This window comes from Oncorhynchus clarkii, chromosome 17 (assembly GCF_045791955.1).
Source record: "Oncorhynchus clarkii lewisi isolate Uvic-CL-2024 chromosome 17, UVic_Ocla_1.0, whole genome shotgun sequence".
NCBI lineage: Eukaryota > Metazoa > Chordata > Actinopteri > Salmoniformes > Salmonidae > Oncorhynchus > Oncorhynchus clarkii.
In genome coordinates this window covers 21,589,367-21,611,797 of record NC_092163.1, presented here as the reverse complement: position 1 = coordinate 21,611,797, position 22,431 = coordinate 21,589,367, and the positions used below count along the sequence as shown (strand labels likewise).

At 43.0% G+C, this 22,431-nt stretch overlaps 1 protein-coding gene across 1 annotated transcript; it reads right to left on the bottom strand.

Moving 5' to 3' along the window:
- Window positions 1-529: 529 nt before the first annotated feature.
- Window positions 530-21,319, bottom strand: LOC139370517 (actin-related protein 2-A-like). The gene is made up of 9 exons (XM_071110046.1): window positions 21,175-21,319; window positions 18,984-19,094; window positions 13,593-13,808; window positions 12,689-12,761; window positions 11,701-11,837; window positions 11,127-11,276; window positions 9,520-9,665; window positions 2,959-3,091; window positions 530-2,335 (listed from the first exon to the last, which is right to left on the bottom strand). Exons 1-9 carry the CDS (start codon window positions 21,220-21,222, stop codon window positions 2,165-2,167), a joined length of 1,185 nt encoding a protein of 394 aa, XP_070966147.1. The 5' UTR covers window positions 21,223-21,319; the 3' UTR covers window positions 530-2,164.
- Between the last annotated feature and the right edge of the window lie 1,112 nt (window positions 21,320-22,431).

The window sequence follows — 22,431 nt, the reverse complement described above, 5'->3', positions numbered from 1 at the left end:
GAGTCCGGATAATTATTTGGTTAACTACTTAACTATCTGCATTGCCCCTTTTTGCACTAACTTTGTCTCATCACATACGCTGCTGCTACTGTTCATCATCATCTGTCACTTTGTTCCTAGTTATATGCACAAATCTACCTGCATTACCTTGTGCCCCTGCACATGGACCCAGTACTGGTACCCTGTGTATATAGCCAAGTTATTGTTACTCATGTGTATTTATTATTATTTCACTGTTAGTCTACACCGGTTGTTCACGAACATGTGACGATTACAATTATTTGACATACACTCAAGAAGAAGCCACTCGCATTCTTGTTCTCTGCAGCCTTCATTCTAAATATGACCACATAGTTACACAGCATACCCATGCATTCGTACACGTGAATGTACCAACTTCATTCTTTTGAGGCAATTCATCTGCCTTCTAATTCGGTCTTATTTAGGATCACTGCCGACAACGACGATAATGTCACAAGTATTTATGGCGACCACATGGTACATCTCAAAGACAGAGCACCACCAGGTATTTATAAATCACTTTGCTTTATTTAAATCAGCGGTAGGCAGTTATGCTATGAACAACAAAAAAAAGAAGAGGAAAAAAAGCAACCAAAAATAAGATCCAGCTACAATAACTGCACTTGGCACTGGATGACCTTTTTGTCAAAAAAGAAAATTATACATACACAATTGTGTAAGTGCCTCCAATATACATATGAAAACCAAAATAGGAAAACCTTTAAATACCAGCTTTTATGTGGTCTCCATGACACCCAAATTGTTATTAATATTACAAAATGTTCAACTCCCCCAACAAATCCCCACCCCTAATAACACCTGATCTCAAAAAAATGTATCTTCACTGGAGCTGAGACTATGGAGAGTTCCTACTGGTCTCAGAATGACTTCCTCTCTAAACAGGTTACGTATGGTTCAGTACGCCCTTAACAACAAGTCCTAGGTCTGATGGATTGTTGAGCTCACAATGGTTAAAGGATAGGCCCTGGGATAGAGATCCTAGACCTGTTGTTGGAGGGAAAACTAACCCTGACCTTAAAAAAAACCCAATGGACTCGTGTGTCCAACAGCCATGATGAGGACGACACGTCCTCACTCTTTATTTTGAGTAATGCACTGCAAAAGAAACACACACAACCGTACAAATAACACGTCTGACAAAACAAAAGGCAAAACCTCTTCTCCTCCAAAAGGAAAGCGCATCAGCAAACTGAATGTGAACACAAAACGTGACTCCAATTACAAGGCTGAGCAGTCCTCATTGGAATTGAATGCATGGCAAATATTTTGCCATCAGTGGAATGAAATGCCTTTTTTTATTTATTTATTTTTAATCGTGAGGGAAGGCCAACCGTTTCTTTTAGTCATCACCACATCCCCCTTACGACACACTGTTTGGATATGGGAGTCGGACAAGTGGGCAGGTGGACCCTGTGAGAAGGAGAAACATGCCCCATAAACCACCTGCCCTCTAACCCACCATCATCCCCTGACCTCTCAAACATTAAAACAACCTTAAATGAACCTCGGGGATAAACAGAGTGTGTACCCATTCGTTATGAGGGACTCAAGAGGAGCAAGCAATCCCACTGCTGATTAAGACAAAAGACGAAGATAAGCAGAAGGGTGGATTTAAGAAGGGCAGCTTGCCTTTGATGGGGGCCCCTTGTGTACCCCGTGCCCACAACACAGGGGAATCCAACACCCCCTCTATAAATGAATCCCTAATAATAATAATAATAATTGACTTCACCATTGGGATCGTGTTTTGACAGAATAAGTTGGGCAACATGATTTAAACTATTCCCAGGAGACGCGTTGTTAGCACCTCATCTATCTCCTCCCACCTCCCCAACCCCACCAGTTATTCCCAGCATGCCCTTGGAGAGAGTGAGTGAGCGAATCTGGGACAGGTGGTAAAAAAAAGATGACCGCGTGGAGAAGATGAGGTGAGCGAAAGATGGATATCAAGTGGAGGACGTGGCGGAGGAGGAGGGCGGGAGAGAAGACCAGGGACGCATCCCAAATTGCACCCTATTCCCTAGATAGTGCACTACTTTTAACCAGACCCCATAGGGTAGTGCACTAAGGGAATAGGGTGCCATTTCAGACTTAGCCCAGACATGTACATCTTGGAGGGGGTTTATCTGACGGTGACCCCTAGCTTCTCCAGGACACGTATCCCCTTCTCCTGGTACTCCTCCCTCGTCAGCCAGAAGTTGTCCTTGTCCTTCATGATGTCGGCCAGCACGGCCCCGCCCAGGAACACCATGTGCTTGCGCCGAGGGGGGTCCTCGATGCGGATCTTGAATTTCTGCACACGAGCAGGAAAGGAGAGACAGAATAGAAGATAAGGAGAAGGGAAGAGTGTGAGAAGGGAAGAGTGTGAGAAGGGAAAACAAGAGCATAAGGGGGGGGGAAGAGGAGAAATAAGGAAAGGAGCAAAAGAGGAGAAGGAAAAATGTATGTTGGTGTCTGTTATCCTTAACTAAAAATAGGTGTAAAATCATCTAATTACATGAACTGAACCAGCAGGCCTGTCATTGAAAATGCTGAAATGGATATTGTTGCCAAATTGAGCAATCAGTGTGTAAAGGAATGAATGAGGAACAATGAGACATTATATTTTAATTTGGTTGTCGAGCACATGATTTAAACATGGTCCCATGACAAATAGTTCACTCTCAGTGTTTGAAGAAGCACATTGCTTGTGTTGTGTACACTATTTCAATTTAGGGCAACACCGCCACCCGGTGGCCGATGAAATTAATGCAGCAGGAAAATGTATTGTTAAATGTCTGTAAGTAGTTGATCCATCTGTTAAATGCCAAATATTGGACAGTAAAACCTGCACTAAAAACAACAATAAAATATGACATGTACTTGAAGCAAGCTACTTCAAAGTAAAGACAAATAGCGTTCGGTGTCTGTCCTCACCGAGAGCTTATCCACGTCTCCCTTCAGCACGCGCTCCAGGTAGAGCTGCTTGAGCTCACGCTCCAGTCGAGAGGGAAGGCCAGGGTACATGGTGGAGCCCCCCGACAGCACTATGTGTTTGTAGAACTCAGACCTGTGGAGAGAAGGAAAAAACGTTTAGGGAGAAGACCTGGAGGAAGGAGGAGGAATGGAGAAAAATAACAAAGGTGAATAAGAATGGTGACATGGAGAGAGGAAAAGCAAACATTCTGCCACAATGTGTTTGTAGAATTCAGCCCTGAGGAGAGAAGGTGAGGATGTTTAGGGGAGAGAAAAGGGGATGTAGAGAATAGAAGAAAAAATACAATATGGATAATTTTTTGTTGTTGTCATAATCTAGGACTGACCCCATTTGGTCGACTGGTCGGTAGATAGGCCAGCGTCGTTAGGGTTTGGTTGTGGTAGGCCGTCATTGTAAATAAGAATTTGTTCTTAACTGACTTGCCTAATTAAATAAAGGTTAAATAAATAAATAAAACATTCGCAAAGTTAACCAGCATATTGATGTTGAGAACAATGGGATGGAGGCAGCAGCAGAGTTAAGAGACGAGAAAACAGCCCTTACCTTAATTGTCTAAAAAAAAGTGAGGAGAGGGAAAAACTTAATTAGGTCTATAATCAATCGCCTAACTTAAAATGTGCCTGGCTTAGGGCCTCCCAGGTGGCGCAGTGGTCTAGAGCACTGCATCGCAGCGCTAGTTGTGCCACCAGAGACTCTGGGTTCGCGCCCAGGCTCTGTCGCAGCCAGCCGCAACCGGCCTAGCATTGTCCGGGTTAGGGAGGATTTGGCCGGTAGGGATATCATTGCACGCTAACCAAGGTCGCCAGGTGCACGGTGTTTCCTCCGACACATTGGTGTGGCTGGCTTCGGGGTTGGATGCACGCTGTGTTAAGAAGCAGTGTGGCTTGGTTAAGGTTGTGTTTCGGAGGACGCATGGCTTTCGGGCTCTCTCCCGAGCCCGTACGGGAGTTGTAGCGATGAGACAAGATAGTAATTACTAACAATTGGATACCACGAAATTGGGGAGAAAAGGGGGGTAAAAAAATTGTTTTTAAAAGTGCCTGGCTTTAGAAATCAGTCAAAAGTTTGGACACACCTACTCCTTCAAGGGTTTTTCATTATTTCTACATTGTAGAATAGTTGCCTGCATCCGTAATGGGTCTGCGGTCAAACGACCACCCCTCATCACTGTCAAACGCTCCCTAAAACAGCAGGCCTTTCTAATCGACCTGGCCCAGGTATCCTGGAAGGATATTGACCTCATCCCGTCAGTAGAGGATGCCTGGTTATTCTTTAAAAGTGCCTTCCTCACCATCTTAAATAAACATGCCCCATTCAAAAAAATGTAGAACCAGGAACCAGATATAGCCCTTGGTTCTCTCCAGACCTGACTGCCCTTGACCAGCACAAAAACATCCTGTTGCATTCTGCATTAGCATCGAACAGCCCCCGCGATATGCAACTTTTCAGGGAAGTTAAGAACAAATATACACAGGCAGTTAGGAAAGCTAAGGCTGGCTTTTTCAAGCAGACATTTGCATCCTGTAGCACAAACTCAAAAAAGTTCTGGGACACTAAAGTCCATGGAGAATAAGAGCACCTCCTCCCAGCTGCCCATTGCACTGAGGCTAGGAAATACTGTCACCACTGATAAATCCACTATAATTAAGAAATTCAATAAGCATTTTTCTACGGCTGGCCATGCTTTCCACCTGGCTACCCCGTTCAACAGCTCTCCACCCCCCACAGCAACTTGCCCAAGCCTCCCCCACTTCTCCTTCACCCAAATCCAGATAGCTGATGTTCTGAAAGAGCTGCAAAATCTGAACCCCTACAAATCAGCCGGGCTAGACAATCTGGACCCTCTCTAAAATGATCTGCCCAAATTGTTGCAACCCCTATTACTAACATGTTCAACCTCTATTTTCTGAGACTCCCATAGATGGGAATGACTGCGGTAGCCTTCCACTCTTCAAAAGGGGGAGACACTAGACCCAAACTGCCACAGACCGATATCTATTCTACCCTGCCTTTCTAAGGTCTTCGAAAGCCAAGTTAACAAACATATTACCAACCATTTCGAATCGTACCACCGTACCTTCTCCGCTATGCAATCTGGTTTCATAGCTGGTCATGGGTGCACCTCAGCCACGCTCAAGGTCCTAAACAATATCATAACCGCCATCGATAAGAGACATTACTGTGCAGCCGTATTCGTCGACCTGGCGACGGCTTTCAACTCTGTCAATCACAACATTCTTATCGGCAGACTCGACAGCCTTGGTTTCTCAAATGACTGCCTCGCCTGCTTCACCAACTACATCTCTGATAGAGTTCAGTGTGTCAAATTGGAGGGCCTGTTGTTCGGACCTCTGGCAGTCTCTGGGGGTGCCACAGGGTTAAATTCTCGGGCCGACTCTTTTCTCTGTATACATCAATGATGTCGCTCTTGCTGCTGGTGATTCTTTGATCCATCTCTACGCAGACAACACCATTCTGTATACCTCTGGCCCTTCTTTGGGCACTGTGTTAACTAACCTCCAGACGAGCTTCAATGCCGTACAACTCTCCTTCTGTGGCCTCCCAACTGCAAGTTAAACTAAATGCCTGCTCTTCAACCGATCGCTGCCCTCACCTGCCCGCCCGTCCAGCATCACTACTCTGGACAGTTCTGACTTATGTGGACAACTACAAATACCTAGGTGTCTGGTTAGACTGTAAACTCTCCTTCCAGACTCACATTAAACATCTCCAATCAAAAATGTAATTTAGAATCTGCTTTCTATTTTGCAACACAGCATCCGTCACTCATGCTACCAAACACACCCTCGTAAAACTGACCACCCTAGCGATCCGACTTCGGCGATGTCATTTACAAAATAGCCTCCAACACTCTACTCAACAAATTGGATGCGCAGTCTCACAGTGCCATCCGTTTTGTCACCAAAGCCCCATATACTACCCACCACTGCGACCTGTACGCCCTCGTTGGCTGGCCCTCGCTTCATACTCGTCACCAAACCCACTGGCTCCAGGTCATCTACAAGTCTCTGCTAGGTAAAGCCCCGCCTTATCTCAGCTCACTGGTCACCATAGCAGCACCCACCCATAGCACGCGCTCCAGCAGGTATATCTCACTGTCACCCCCAAAGCCAATTCCCCCTTTGGCCACCTCTCCTTCCAGTTCTATGCTGCCAATGACTGGAAAAAACTGCAAAAATGTCTAAAGCTGGAGACTCTTACTTCCTCACTAGCTTTAATCACCAGCTGTCAGAGCAGCTCACAGATCACTGCACCTGTACATTGCCCATCTGTAAATAGCCCATCCAATCTACCTCATCCCCATACTGTATTTATTTTGCTCCTTTGCACCCCAGTATCTCTACTTGCACATTCATCTTCTGCACATTCTACCATTCTAGTGTTTAATTGCTATATTGTAATTACTTCGCCACCATGGCCTATTTATTGCCTTACCTCCCTTATCCTACCTCATTTGCACATGCTGTATATAGACTTTTCTACTGTATTATTGACTGTATGCTTGTTAATTCCATGTGTAACTGTGTTGTGTGTCGAACTGCTTTGCTTCATCTTGGCCAGGTCGCAGTTGCAAATGAGAACTTGTTCTCAACTAGACTACCTGGTTAAATAAAGGTGAAAAAAAATCTTTATTTTTACTATTTTCTACATTGTAAAATAATTGTGAAGACATCAAAACTATGAAATAACATATATGGAAACATGTAGTAACCAAAAAAGGTGTTAAACAAATCAAAATGTATTTTATAGTTGAGATTCTTCAAATAGCCACCCTTTGCCCTGGTGACAGCTTTGCACACTTGGTATTATCTCAACCAGCTTCATGAGGTAGTCACCTGGAATGCTTTTCCAACAGTTCCCACATATGCTGAGCACTTGTTGGCTGCTTTTCCTTCACTCTGCGGTCCAACTCATCCCAACCATCTCAATAGGGTGGAGGTCGGGTGATTGTGGAGGCCAGGTCATCTGATGCCTCACTCCTTAGTCGATTAGCCCTTACACAGCCTGGAGATGTGTTTTGAGCCATTTACCTGTTGCAGAAAGCTGTGGTAGCCATGCTGTTTAAGTGTGCCTTGAATTCTAAATAGAAATCAGACAGTGTCACCAGCAAAGCACCCCCACACATCCTCCTCCATGCTTCACGGTGGGAACCACACATGCGGAGATCATTTGTTCCCCTACTCTGCATCTCACAAAGACATGGTGGTTGGAACCAAAAATCTCAAATTTCCACAGGTCTAATGTCCATTGCTCATGTTTCTTGGCCCAAGCAAGTCTCTTCTTATTATTGGTGTCCTTCAGTTGTTTCTTTGCAGCAATCCGACGATGAAGGCCTGATTCACGCAGTCTCCTCTGAACAGTTGATATTGAGATGTGTCTGTTACTTGAACTCTGTGAATAATTTATTTGGGCTGCAATCTGAGGTGCAGTAAATTGCTCATTTCTGAGGCTGGTAACTAATGAACTCACCCTCTGCAGCAGAGGTAACTCTGGGTCTTCCTTTCCAGTGGCGGTCCTCATGACAGCCAGTTTCATCATTGCACTTGATGGTTTTTGCAACTGCACTTGAAGAAACGTTCAAAGTTCTTTAAAATGTTACAGATTGACTGAGCGTCATGTCTTAAAGTAATGGACTGTTGTTTCTCTTTGCTTATTTGAGCTGTTCTTGCCACAATCTGGACTTGGTCTTTTACCAAATAGGGCTATCTTCTGTATACCACCCCTACCTTGTCACAACACAACTGATTGTGTAAATAAATTAGGCACATTTGGGCAGTCGTGACACAAAATTTTGAACAGAAATGCAATGGTTCATTGGATCCGTCTGAAACTTTGCACATACATTGCTGCCACCTAGTGGACAACATCTAAATTGTGCCTTGGCTAGAATAATACATTATGACCTTTCGCTTGCATTTCAAAGATGGTACAAAAACGTTTATTTTTCTTTTACCAGATCTATTGTGTTATTCTCCTAGATTCCTTTCACATTTCCACAAACTTCAAAGTGTTTCCTTTCAAATGGTACCAAGGATATTCATATCCTTGCTTCCAGCAGTTAGATTTGGGTATGTCATTTTATTTATTACTTTATTTAACCTTTATTTAACCAGGAAGGGCTCATTGAGATCTCTTTTTCAAGAGCGCCCTAGCCAAGATAGGCAGCACCAAGTCATTACAAAATAATTACAGACAGACATGAAAAAGTACAAGTAATCTAGTAAAACCCATTGAATTCACAAGAGTATAAAACAGCAAATTAAAAACATTGACAGGTCAGGGAATCAGCCTGAAAATCCTTCATCAGTGATTTAAAAACACCAATCGGGACAAGTTCTTCCAGTTTAAAAGTATTTTGTAAGGTGTTCCAAGACAATGGCGCAGAGTACATAAAAGCCCTTTTACCAAATTCAGTTCGGACATTTGGAACAGTTAGCAGGATAAAGTCCAGCGAATGAAGAGTACCCACCACATTTCTGAACAATATAAATGCCCAAATAAAAAGGTAGTAAACCCAAAATGGCGTTGTAAATAAAAGTATACCAGTGACTGAGCCTATGAGTGACTAGAGAAGGCCAGCCAACCCTGGTATACAAAGTGCAGTGGTGCGTAAGGGTTTTGCAGTTTAAAATAAATCTCAAAGTGCCATGGTAAAGAGTGTCAATTGATCTCAAACACTGAGCGGAAGCATTCATATATAAAATATCCCCATAGTCTAGTAAAGGCATAAATGTAGCTGATACTAGCCTCCTTCTGGCTTCAAAATAAAAACAGGCCTTATTCCTAAAATAAAATCCCAATTTCAGCTTCAATTTGTTTTGTAAGTTGTTGAATATGCTATTTGAAGGAGGCCGTCATCAATTAAAATTCCAATATATTTATGAGGTTACAACCTCAATCTCCTTGCCCTGACAGGTAGTAATCGGTGAATTTATTTCTTGCATTAGAAAACACCATTAGTTTAGTCAGTATTGAGGATAAGATTCAATTGACATAAGGTATGTTGAACAGTATAAAAAGGCGAAAATGTTAGGCGAAAATGTTTAACAAAAAGGGGCCAATCGTTAAAAGGTTTTTAACGAGGAAAGAAATTCCACAAATTAACAAGGAACACCTGTTAATTGAAATGCATTCCAGTTGACTAGCTCATGAAGCTGGTTGAGAGACTGCTAAGAGTGTGCAAAGCTGTCATCAAGGCAAAGGGTGGCTTGAACAGACGACTCTTGGTTGATCAAGATTTTTTGGGGGTCGGGGACAGCCCAGATTCCATCGTAGCACTGCACAGTGACCACTAGTGACTGACCTTTGAAGGGTTTTGGCTATGCAGTTCAACATCATCACTCTGCTCAAGAGCATCCACTCAAAGTCTAGAACATAAACTAATGAAATGGCAAAAGGAGATGTGAAAGGGAAGGATAGAGGTTTGGAAATTACTAGGTCTCTCACTAGTAAGTAGGGGGAGTCTGTCATGGAGTTACCTGGTGTCGATGTCTGCTGCATTGATGGTGTTGAAGAGGAGCTCTGCCACCCCGACTCCCTCCACGTTGATGAGGTGGGGCTGGAAAAGAGCCTCGGGGGCCTCGAACCGCTCCCCTCCCACCTTGATCATCCTGCCGTCGGGGAGCTGGGGACACAGAAAGGGGAACAACATTCACACATCGGAAAGCATTTAGTTGACATCGAGACAGGACTGATGGCTTTCTTCTGCTAGAACACTGCTAGGGAAATATGAAGGCAATGCTTGGCTAGAGATGGACAATATACAATGTTTGGAACTGGCAACATTAAGAGTCTTTCTCTCTCTGGTCAGATGGAGCCGGCTGACAGACAGTAGGCCTTTTACAGAGCGTGGCGGAACACTATGTGGGAGGGAGCATAAAGGGCCCATTGACGGCTCCAGTCTGGAGTCCAGAGGAGGAAACAGACACCAGGTCAGCACGTGGCGTGGGAGTCTGGGTCGTACAGGAAATGATGTCACGCCCATGGATGGGGAGGGGGAGTTGTTTCTTCAATGCTACAGTAGTGCCCTTGTTCCATTCTATGTCCTCCGCCTCTCCCTCTCTCTCCAGGATTTGGGCAAGGAAACAGGGAGGTGCGCCGCCGCCCGCCACACACATGGAAAATTCCGTCCACTCCCTCTACATCACAGGGACTTGCGGTTCCTTCGTGGTTCACCTCCAACCCCTACCGGCCATCAAACCCGATTTGTGCAAAGTAACCTGGGGACATCCAGAGCTTGGTTCAAGAGCTCCTCCCACACTAAATATGTCTCCTACTGTTCTAAAATTATAACCTGATCTCCATGATACATTATGTCCACAAGGAGGCAGTGTTACCATATAGCCAGGCCTCAAATACAGATGAATTCTATTATTCTCATTGTAAAATGGTGTCACCCTTACCAGGCAAGACTAAGGAGAATATGATGCAGTGTTTGGGGTGATGAGTTATATATATAAAAAAGTAATGCATTACATAATCAGATTACTTTTGTAAGTAACTCGTAGCTTTTTAAAATCGGGTAATATTATTACAGTTACACTGCATTACTTCCAGGATCATCTCTCTACCGGGCGCGTGTTTCGCATGATCCGATCTCAAATTGGAGAAATGTCATGGCAGCTGCTGTACATAGAAATATATAAAGGGTGCACCTCTGATATTTGCCTTTGATCACTTCTGTGATAGAAAAGCATATAGAGGTTTTCCCGTCTAGTGACAAACGTGCCTTCTATACATCTCTATGTACTAGCGGATTGAGAGAAAGATTTTTGAATGAAAAGATAGGAAATCTGTACAAATGTTTGGCTTACAGTATATATGGCTAATTAAGCAGCCCATATATAGCTCAGCACTTGTCGACTAGCACAGGAAAGCAGCACCACAGATGAAAGGAGTAACTAGCGATCAAACCTGAGTTAGTAAGTAGCCCATCTTTGGTAGAGCGCACAAGGCTCACCTTGCGCCATCCGACACTCAAGGAAACAATTAGATTTTTAAGGTTGTACTACCTAAACTTGTACAATAAGAACTGGAAGTGTAGGACTCGACCAGGATAATGACCGTGTAGGACTGCGTTACTGACCGTGTAGGACTCAACCAGCACGGTGGTCTCCAGCGCCAGCTTCTGCTCCTGCTCGATGTTGTAGCCCACGTAGCACAGCTTCTCCTTCATCATGCGCACCGTCTCAAAGTCCGCCGAGTGGTTGAAGGCGTAGCCCCTCAGCAACAGCAGCTGGATAAAGGTCAGAGGTAAGGGATGTGTTTGGTTGGTTTGCAGATATCTCAGTTGTAAAGGACTGCAAAACTAATTTAAAAAGACTCCAATACTCTTTAAATCGTCACCTTTCTTAAAATCACAAATCTTAACATGAAATAATGAACAGGTGTGGTTTACAGTCGACTGCTTTCCACTAGCAAGTCATCAGACATAGTCATGAGGGAATCACCCCCTAGTTAGTTCCTCCTAGGCTCTTGCGTAGATTTGAAAGAATTAGGCTATATAGTTACAAATATATATGGTAGTAGCTCCAATGGGCAAGGCTCAATATACATCAGTGCGTTATTCAGTCTTCCCATATCTACACATGCCTCGGGGCTAGGAGTGGTTTCTGGACAGGACATTCTAAGACAGTCACGTGTGGGGAACGAGGGTGTACCTTGATGAGGTAGCGTGTGATGTCTCGTCCTGCAATGTCCAGGCGTCTGGTCAGGTGGGGCAGGGAGAAGCCTTCGTACACGGGGCAGATGTGGGTGACGCCATCACCAGAGTCCACCACCACGCCCGTCAGGAGACCTACATTTTTTTTTTTTTTTTACAGAAAACACAGCAGTGCCAACAGAATAGGGCCAGTGAGAAAACACATCCACCGTTTCCAAAGCCCATATCAACATTATAGACCATTTCTGTCATTACACGTTTGAAATGGAAAGCTTTTTATTCATTGTTATTACCGATTTCTTGGTGTCAAGAGTTTTCCATCATAATACTGTATATTGGTTCAATCTCAAACAAATGCTTAAGCCAATGACAGTAGAGAACAACAAGAAGTGTACAGCTACATATTCAACTACGTGCTGCTGCATATTCAACTCTCGTCCTGCCACTGAAAGGGTCACACATTAGCACAGCCTGTTTCATCCCTCATTCCACAGCTGTGCTTATTTTTTTTTACCAGAGAAAGACCTCGATGTTAGAAATACAGTCAGTACAGTACAAATGGAAGCACTTTATTTTACGATACTAGGTATTTACTACGGTAGGAAAGGATGTGGTATCAATGGGTACTTACTTCAAATAATTGGTAACTATCTGGTACCAAATCAATTGTTTTAATTTGTTTCTCAAAGAAACAAACAAGAAACTCATTAGGTTATTAACTAATAACCATTTTAAAATGTAAAGTAAATATCTTGTACTTTCTGTACCGGAAAATAAAGTATAAGTCCAAAATAATTGTTGCTACCATGGTAGAAACGTAGCCAAAGCAAATTACCGGGTATAATCTCCTACATTCCTCCATGTGTTCTGAAAGGTACTTTAAATTGCAATTCGTTGGAGTGAAATATCAGATACCCAGTGTTCTTCACGGGTTTTGGGTGTCCTACCTTCCTTCTAGTGGCCTTGTTTTGTTTTAAAGAACCTACCTTGAGCATAGAGTGTGAGCACAGCTTGGATGGCTATGTAAACCCCAGAGAACTGGTACGTCTCAAACATCACCTAGGAAAGGGGTGGGGAGTGCGAGAGTATGTCACTGGAATGTGTAGTTACTGCAACAACAAAATCTGTGCATTTATAGTTAAACAGTAACTTAGCATCTTGCTAATACAAATGAGCTTTGTTTTTGTATTTGGCAATGCTAGGAAAACCGCAACAAACCTAACCTCAACTTCCACTCAAAGGAATAGACCTCCATGTTCATAAACCTGAAGTTTAAATGGGTGAAAAGGACTTATTCTCAAAGAACTTAGCCATGGCTGGCATCCACACAGAGGACAGCCTGAATCATTAATAACAGTGGCTCTGACTGACTCCCACTGAGGAGCTGTCGCCAGGCAGCAGATCTGGGTTCAAATAGCATTTCAAGTAGCATTTCAAGTCTTTCAAATACTTTAGCTGTGGTTGATTGACCTGGCCTTGCACAATGGAAGCAATGGAGTAGTCCCAAAAATGCAATGTCCACCCATGTGAAACTCCAGACAGGCTCAATCAAACTCAAACTCAATCAAATACTCGTTGAAACCAGGTCTGCCAGGCAGTGTTGCTGCCTTAGTCACAATGACTGACAAGTTGCAACTCCAAGATAAACCTCCTTATCGGGAGCACTACTGCCTCCTCGGCACAGAGCATCACTGTTATGACTGATGAATCATTTAAGATCCACAATGGAACCGTATAAAAGGCCTTACAAGAGATCTCCTCCAGCCGTTCCGGGTACACTCCAGAATACACACTTTCAAAACTAAAGCATGTTAATGAAATTGTCCTCTGACAACATATTTAGTAGTTGTGGGTTAACAAAACGAAACACTTTAAAAAATGTATACGCACCTCAATGATCTTCTCGCGGTTCTTGGTTGGGTTCATAGGCGGCTCGGTGAGCAGGATCTTGCAGTTGCGCGAGTCGATGTTGAGCTTCTCGGGACCAAAGGTGTAGTCCCACAGGTGCTTCATGTCATCCCAGTTCCTCACGATGCCGTTCTCCATGGGGTAGTTCACCTCCAGCATGGAGCGCAGCTCGCTCGCCTCATCCCCCACCATCAGGTCCTGGGGAGGGAGGGGATAAAGATCAGAGTTTCTCAGACTAGGGTCAAAACCAGGGCGTGACTTTTTAAAATGAACCCACCGTTTGGGAGGGACCCCAATAGTGCAGTAGCCACTGAATATTACTGCATAGAAAAGTTTCAGTGTCCACCACCCAAGTCATTGACGTACCACAGCAACAAACCGACTGTCACAGTGTCAATGCCGACTGACCACAGCTATACAACAAAAAAGGAGGATGGAAAGCTCTGGGTAAGAAGGTAACAACGTCCCAAAAGGACATCCACCATCTTAAAATGCTCTACAGAACAAACTTAAAGAACTTCCCTAAAAGGACATTTGCATGCCACAATAAAAAAGTAAAACATCACTTATTATAGTTGCAGTCAACATCTAGTCATTCTGCGGGCATGTTGCTTTTAGTGATCTGACGATACTTTCAGCCCTGCTCCAGAGAACAGGCGGTAGATAAGGCAACATTAGATAGAGATTCCAGCCATACAGTCAGAGCACACTGTTAGTAGAACGGAATCCATTTGGTTAATTGGGATGCAGATCCTATTGAAAATGTCTAGAACCTATAGTATAGGCAAACTCAGAATAGGCTTGACTGTCTACCGCCCAACAAACAGGTCACTCATAATGGCAGAGAACTGCATTGGTAAACTCATGCTCAATGTGGTAGTTATGAGGAGGCTTGCAAGTTTCTTTTAACATGAGAAGCTACAGCAGACAACATGTTCCCCTTCTCATGATGATCTCTCTACTATTGATATCAATCCAAAATTAAATCTAGAAGCGGGTTCCTATTTCGCAAGAAAGCCTCCTTCACTCATGCTGCCAAACATACCCTCGTAAAACTGACTTTCAGCAATGTCATTTACAAAATAGCCTTCAACACCACTCAGCAATTTGGATGCAGTCTATCACAGTGACATCTGTTTTGTCACCAAAGCCCAATATACAGTTGAAGTCAGAAGTTTACATACACCTTAGCTAAATACATTTAAACTCAGTTTTTCACAATTCCTGACATTTAATCCTAGTAAAAATTCCCTGTCTTAGGTCAGTTAGGATCACCACTTTATTTTAAGAATGTGAAATATCAGAATAATAGCAGAGAATTATTTTTCTTTCATCACATTCCCAGTGGGTCAGAAGTTTACATACACTCAATTAGTATTTGGTAGCATTGCCTTTAAATGGTTTAACTTGGGTCAAACGTTCCGGGTAGCCTTCCACAAGTTGGGTGAATTTTGGCCCATTCCTCCTGACAGAGCTGGTGTAACGGAGTCAGGTTTGTAGGCCTCCTTGCACACACACGCTTTTTCAGTTCTGCTCACAAATTTTCTATGGGATTGAGGTCAGGGCTTTGTGATGGCCACTCCAATACCTTGACTTTGTTGCCCTTAAGCCATTTTGCCACAACTTTGGAAGTATGCTTGGGGTATTTGTCCATTTGGAAGACCCATTTGCGACCAAGCTTTAACTTCCTGACTGATGTCTTGAGATGTTGTTTCAATATATCCACATAATTTTCCTGCCTCATGATGCCATATATTTTGTGAAGTGCACCAGTCCCTCCTGCAGCAAAGCACCCCCAAAAACATGCTGCCACCCCCACGCTTCACGGTTGGGATGGTGTTCTTCGGCTTGCAAGCCTCCCCCTCTTTCCTCCAAACATAACGATAGTAATTATGGCCCAACAGTTCTACTTTTATTTCATCAGACCAGAGGACATTTCTCCAAAAAGTACAATCTTTGTCCCCATGTGCAGTTGCAAACCGTAGTCTAGCTTTTTTTATCGCGGTTTTGGAGCAGTGGCTTCTTCCTTACTGAGTGGCCTTTCAGGTTATGTCGAAGTAGGACTCGTTTTACTGTGGAGGTAGATACTTTTGTACCCCTTTCCTCCAGCATCTTCACAAGGTCCTTTGCTGTTGTTCTGGGATTGATTTGCACTTTTCCCACCAAAGTACGTTCATCTCTAGGAGACAGAACGCGTCTCCTTCCTGAGCGGTATGATGGCTGTGTGGTCCCATTGTGTTTATACTTGCGTACTATTGTTTGTACAGGTGAACTTGGCACCTTCAGGCATTTGGAAATTGCTCCCAAGGATGAACCAGACTTGGAGGTCAACAATACATTTTCTGAGGTCTTGGCTGATTTATTTTGATTTTCCCATGATGTCAAGCAAAGAGGCACTGAGTTTGAAGGTAGGCCTTGAAATACATCTACTGGTACACCTCCAATTGACTCAAATTATGTCAATTAGCCTATCAGAAGCTTCTAAAGCCATTACATCATTTTCTGGAATTGTCCAAGCTGTTTAAAGGCACAGTCTGCTTAGTGTATGTAAACTTCTGACCCACTGGAATTGTGATACAGTGAAATAATCTGTCTGTAAACAATTGTTGGAAAAATTACTTGTGTCATGCACAAAGTAGATGTCCTAACCGACTTGCCAAAACTATAGTTTGTTAACAAGAAATTTGTGGAGTGGTTGAAAAACGAGTTTAAATGACTCCAACCTAAGTGTATGTAAACTTCCGACTTCAACTGTACTACCCACCATTGTGACCTGTATGCTCTCGTTGGCTGGTCCTCGATACATATTCGTCGCCAAACCCACTAGTTCCAGGTCATCTATAAGTCTTTGCTAGGTAAAGATCCACCTTATCACAGCTCACTGGTCACCATAGCAACACCCACCCGTAGCACCGCTCCAGCAGGTATATTTCACTGGTCATCCCCAAAGCAAACACCTTATTTTGGCCGCCTTTCCTTCCAGTACTCTGCTGCCAATGACTGGAACGAATTGCAAAAATCACTGAAGTTGAAGACTTATATTTCCCTCACTGACTTCAAGCATCGGCTGTCAGAGCAGCTTACCGATCGCTGCAGCTGTACACAGCCCATCTGTAAATAGCCCATCCAACCAACTATCTACCTCATCCCATAGTTTTTTTTTCTGCTCTTTTGCACACCAATATTTCTACTTGCACATCCTCATCTGCACATCTATCACTCCAGTGTTAATTGCTAAATTGTAATTACTTCGTCACTATGGCCTATTTATTGCCTTACCTCCTTACTTCATTCGCACACACTGTATACAGATCTTCTATTGTGTTAATGACTGTACATGTGTTTATCCAAAGTGTAACAACAGCAGGTAGCCTAGCGGTTAGAGCGTTGGACTAGTAACCGGAAGGTTGCTAGATTGAATCCCCGAGCTGACAAGCTAAAAAATGTGTTGTTATGCCCCTGAACAAGGCAGTTAACCCACTGTTCCTAGGCCGTCATTGTAAATAAGAATTTGTTCTTAACTGAATTGCTTAGTTAAATAAAATAAAAAATAACTTGTTTTTGTCTCACTGCTTTGCTTTATCTTGGCCAGATCGCAGTTGTAAATTAGAACTTGCTCATAACTGGCCTACCTGGTTAAATAAAGGTGAAACAAAAATACATTTGAAAAAAATAAAAATAATAATTGCTGTTTCCTTCTGCAACTGCTTGTATGTACACAAGACCATGAATGTCTGTCAGTGTTCAGACCACTGTATTTAACATGTTGATTTGTAAAAAAAAAAACAATTAAAAAACAAGGGGTAAAACAGTTTGTAAGGTTAGCCAGAACACCATTTCATCACAGAAAACCGGGGAAAGAGTAGTAGAGAGGGAATGAGGAAGCAATGCCAAACAATTGACAGAAAAAGAAAAGGACCATTCTTGTCGGAGAGATGACGAGTGCAGCCATTTCATTGTCCGAGCAGACAGCAGGGGCCCATGAAACTGCAAACATACACACTTACTATCTTTCCGTTATTCTACCTCAACAGGAAAAAAGGAGGAGAGGTGGGAGGAAGAGAGAGATGAAGCAGAGGGTCAGAAGATAGAACAGAGAGAGAGGAGGACAGAGGAGCCAAGAACAGAGGTGAATCAGTGTGTGTCCTACAAAAAACACCCATCCTCTCATATAATGCTGCAATGTTATCAAAGGTGATTGTTAATGTGTAACGCCCTGATAGCAAGACTAGGTGCGACATCTAGGCTAAATCAACAAATCATGCCCTACGTCCCAAAAGGAATCCTATTCCCTATGCAGTGCACTACTTTTGATCAGGACCCATAGGGTTAAAAGTAACTATGTAGGGTATAGGGTGCCATTTGGGGCTCAGCCAGCAATGGTAAATATTAGCCTATTGTTTCCCATAGGGAACAGTGTGTTGGATTGTTGGATTTCCAGAGGACACTCAATGGAGGAAATACTTTTTTTAAACTCTCCAATACTGTGAAAAACTCAACTCAAACAGCCGGTTTCCCAAAAACAGATTAAGGCTAGTCCTGGAATAAAGCACTGTCAACTAAGAATCTCCATTGAAATAGCTTCTTTGTCCAGGATAAGTGTTAGGAAAATTGCTCCAACAAGTACACAGTGGAGAGACTAAGCAAAAATGTAATCTAACATAAAGTAGTGTAAATCAAAAGATGTGCTCCATTTTCCCACTAGGTCTACATGTTCTGAAAAATAAAAACTTAAAAACTAGTGGGGCGGCAGGTAGCCTAGCGGTTAGAGCGTTGGACTCGAAAGGTTGCAAGATCGAACCCCCGAGCTGACAAGGTAAAAATCTGTCATTCTGCCCCTGAACAAGGCAGTTAACCCATTGTTCCTAGGCCATCAATGAAAATAAGAATGTTCTTAACTGACTTGCCTAGTTAAATAAAAAGCTAAAATAATTTAAAATAAAATAACCAAAAAGGTTGCTGGTTTGAATCCGAGCCAGCAAGGTAGAAAAAAACTGCAGTTTGGCCCTTGAGCAAGGCAGTTAACCCCCCTAGATTACTTCGATTAAGCCAGCCCCCCCGCACCTCTCTGATTCAGAGGGGGTTGGGTTAAAAGTGGAAAACAACACATTCAATTGTGCAATCCCCTTTCCCCAGATAGGTACAAATGACAAAACAGGACCCATTTTACAAAGTATTACACTCAACCCAGATACTAATACCCATTTCAGACATAATTCACAGTATGTTACTCGTTAAAAAAATTATGCAATATTTATATGACCCCCTTCGAAACAGGTTATTACCACTTTCTTGAGTAAATACTAAAAGACATATTTTTGTCTAGATATCAAAGGGATTTAACACTCATGTGAAGTAAACAAGTGAGGTTACCTTGATCTCAATGTTTCCCACTTTAGCTGTGGAGCGAATGATTGGCCTGCCAACCAATGCAGGGAAAATGTGCTCTGGGAAGTTGGAGCCTGCATAGCCACACTTCACAAACTAGGATTAAAGGGAGAGACAAAGGGCACGGTCAGTGACAAACATTATTTTTGGTAAATAACATAGGACATAAATACATTTTCATAGCACACAGAATGACAAAATGAATAGAGATTAATAATAGCCCTATAGCAAAATACTAGAAATTGGATCAAAGCATTTAGCCCAGACTCCTTTAAAAGAAAACCTTTTAGTCCATTAACTCTGACATAACCTAGCCTGATCGATAATGCAGTAATGTACTTCCCTTGTCTTATTTATTAGGCAGAATTTAGAGCCTTCTCTACTTTCTCTGAGTCACATGGTGCTGTTTGAGTTGCCACTGGGTGCAGATTTAGAATTAGCTTGCCCTGACCAACTCCTAACCATTAGTGGGGGAAATGCACAACTGACAAAATACCAGCCCCAGCAACTCCACCCTACTTTGGTTGTGAAAACTCTCAGAGGGGTTACAGCATTGGTAGTGTTATCATCCCACAATCACTACCTGACGTGCAGCATGCTTAGGAAGTTACGTAGACAACCTATGAGGAGAATTTCATTCAAACCTGTTAGGTTGTACTGTGCGTTTGCTTCGAGGAATAACCTAGCGCTTGAATCGACACGAGCGCTTTTCCCATGCATGTTTAAAATCCATTGGGCTTTCTTTGGGCCTACATAACGATTCATGACAATCGTCCTTTCACCTACGTTACATAACTGACCACATCTCATTCTCAACCGTCCGGTAAGAAGAATAAAAGAAGTGTATGACATGCATCATCAAGTAGACAACACATCATCAGCTCAGAGAGGAAGAGGTTACTCAAAGACAATAATAAAAACAGGAGGTAGGCTAGTGTACAGCATGTCCCATGTTATTCACAGTGTGAAAACAAAGGCTGTAAGCAGCGTAGTTTCTTTGCGGTAGGTAGCTGGAGAGAGACTGAGTCAGCTAACCACTGAATGGAACAGAAACCAAATAAACAGCATAAATATATAGTATTTAGCCAGATAATACATTCATCTAAGGTAAAATGTTTGAGGTGAAAACTAAATTGTAATTTATTTGTCAATTTTAACCGGATGACTCATGTTTGCAAACATATTTTACAAGAGAGTGGCAAGAGATCTGATAACTCCTTACATGGAAGAATGGTTTCTGACTTCCTCACTGTACAAGAATGATGCATGCGCAGTATCTACTGCTCGAGACAAGTTTAGTTGCTTAACTCGCCTTGGTCAACAGTTGGTAGCAATACTTTAATTGTGATACTTGTTTGTTGCTGCCTTTTTTAGTAAAACTATATGTGCAAATCCTCATCCATTTACGCAACAGACAATACAACAATGTAGCAGTGTAAAATACGTGTTACAAGTTCAAAGAAGTTTCAGTGAGGGCGGGAATACAGATAGATGCTGGATCATCATTCTTTGTGAACAACACCAAATAGTATCTAAAAATTTGGAGTTACTGAATAAAACGCAATAGATCACGTAATTTCCTTGCAATTAACAATGACGCTGGCAACTTTTTACAGAGAGCCCTCATCTTGTTAGTTTGAGCTAACAATCAAATTGAAGCAAGGGATGGAAATGTAGGGTAATGATGTCTGACGAAGAAATAAAAGATATAACTACATGTGGCCGAACACGATATTTAAGTGTTCTCTGGAGCAAGCTATGAAACAACAAGACTGTGATTTGTAACGTTGTATGCTAGCTATCGAGCTTGCTGGCCAGCCACCGAACTAGCTCGAGACGATTCGAGTTCGCAATGTCAGCCGACAGCTGCGATAACAATACTTAAGGCTACTCCCACTGATTCACGAATTCGAGGAAACAATCGGTACTCTAAACATTCCACCGACCGGTGTTAACCTTGCCACCTCTAATTGACAGATGCACCAACCTCAGTGAATGCATAACTAATTGACAAGCTGACAGATACATTCACCCAGACCGTGGCTACACAACAAGCTAGCAATGAAACGAGCTACTTCCTGTTCCTCCCCATCTCGTCTCCTCTGCCAAAATGCACAGCACAAAAGCCGGAACGCTCATAATTTGACGATAGAACACGGTCTGTTTGTAAACTTACCCCGGTCCCATTGTCGCAAACCACCACTTTTCTTCCCTGGCTGTCCATTTTCTCGGAATACAGAAACCAGCAGCCCTCCTTTGCACAACTTTCTTCGGCAAGGCAGAAAACACCACCCCGGCTCGAGCAAAGGGCTTCTTCCGGAATGTATGACACATGCCCATATAACTTGCACACCTATCAGGGTAGAGATAGCAAAGAAATTCAGCCAATAACATATGGCAACGCCTTTCCATACACGTTTCTATTCGACAATCACAATGATTGACAGTGTCGTGTCAATCAGAATGTTGAAATATCCGTAATGCAAGCTTTATCAATACATTTAGGTGGAGGCCTGGTGGGCCTACGCCGAAAACAGTTAAGTTGATCGATCTATGTCGAGGGAGGAGCAGATTTTTTTTCTTAAATGACAATGAAATATTCTTATGATTACTGTAAAATGTGTTGGCACCTTCAATTCTTGCACATTTTATCAGAAAAATTATATTTCAACCATAAAGAATGATAGAGGCCTCTAGTGGCCAACTTCATTAGCTGATCCACATCACCAACAAACTATCATGGTCCAAACACACTAAGACAGTTGTGAAGAGGGCACAACAAAGCCTATTCCCCCTCAGGAGACTGAAAAGATTTGGCATGGGTCCTCAGATCCTCAAAAGGTTCTAGAGCTACACTGGTTGCATCACTGCCTGGTATGGCAACTGCTCGGCCTCCGACCGCATGGCACTACAGATGGTAGTGCGTACGGCCCAGTACATCACTGGGGCCAAGCTTCCTGCCATCCAGGACCTCTATATCAGGCGGTGTCAGAGGAAGGCCCTAAAAATTGTCAAAGACTCCAAACACCCTAGTCATAGACTGTTCTCTCTACTACCACACGCCAATCGGTACCGGAGCACCAAGTCGAGGTCCAAAAGGCTTCTTAAAAGCTTCTGCCCCCAAGCCATAAGACTCCTGAACAGCTAATCAAATGGCTAACCAGACCCCTCTTTTACACTGCTGCTACTCTCGGTTTGTAATCTGTGCATAGTCACTTTAACTCTACCAACATAAACATGTTACCTCAACTAACCGATGTCCCCGCACATTGACTCTGTACCGGTACCCCCTGCATTTAGCCTCGCTTGTTATTTTTTCTTAACTTCCTAAAGCATTGTTGGTTAAGGGCTCGTAAGTAAGCATTCGGCGCATGTGATAAATAACAATTTATTTGATCCCTCCTGGTGACCAGTGGCAACCCGTCATTCAGGG

Excerpts from the sequence above, each read along its gene's own strand:
- LOC139370517 (XM_071110046.1), bottom strand. The coding sequence starts at position 21,222 with ATGGACAGCCAGGGAAGAAAAGTGGTGGTTTGCGACAATGGGACCGGG. Across the intron at positions 11,838-12,688 it reads GCTCACACTCTATGCTCAAG|GTCTCCTGACGGGCGTGGTG; the intron begins GTAGGTTCTTTA and ends AAAAAAATGTAG. Across the intron at positions 9,666-11,126 it reads TGCTGGTTGAGTCCTACACG|CTCCCCGACGGCAGGATGAT; the intron begins GTCAGTAACGCA and ends CTGTGTCCCCAG.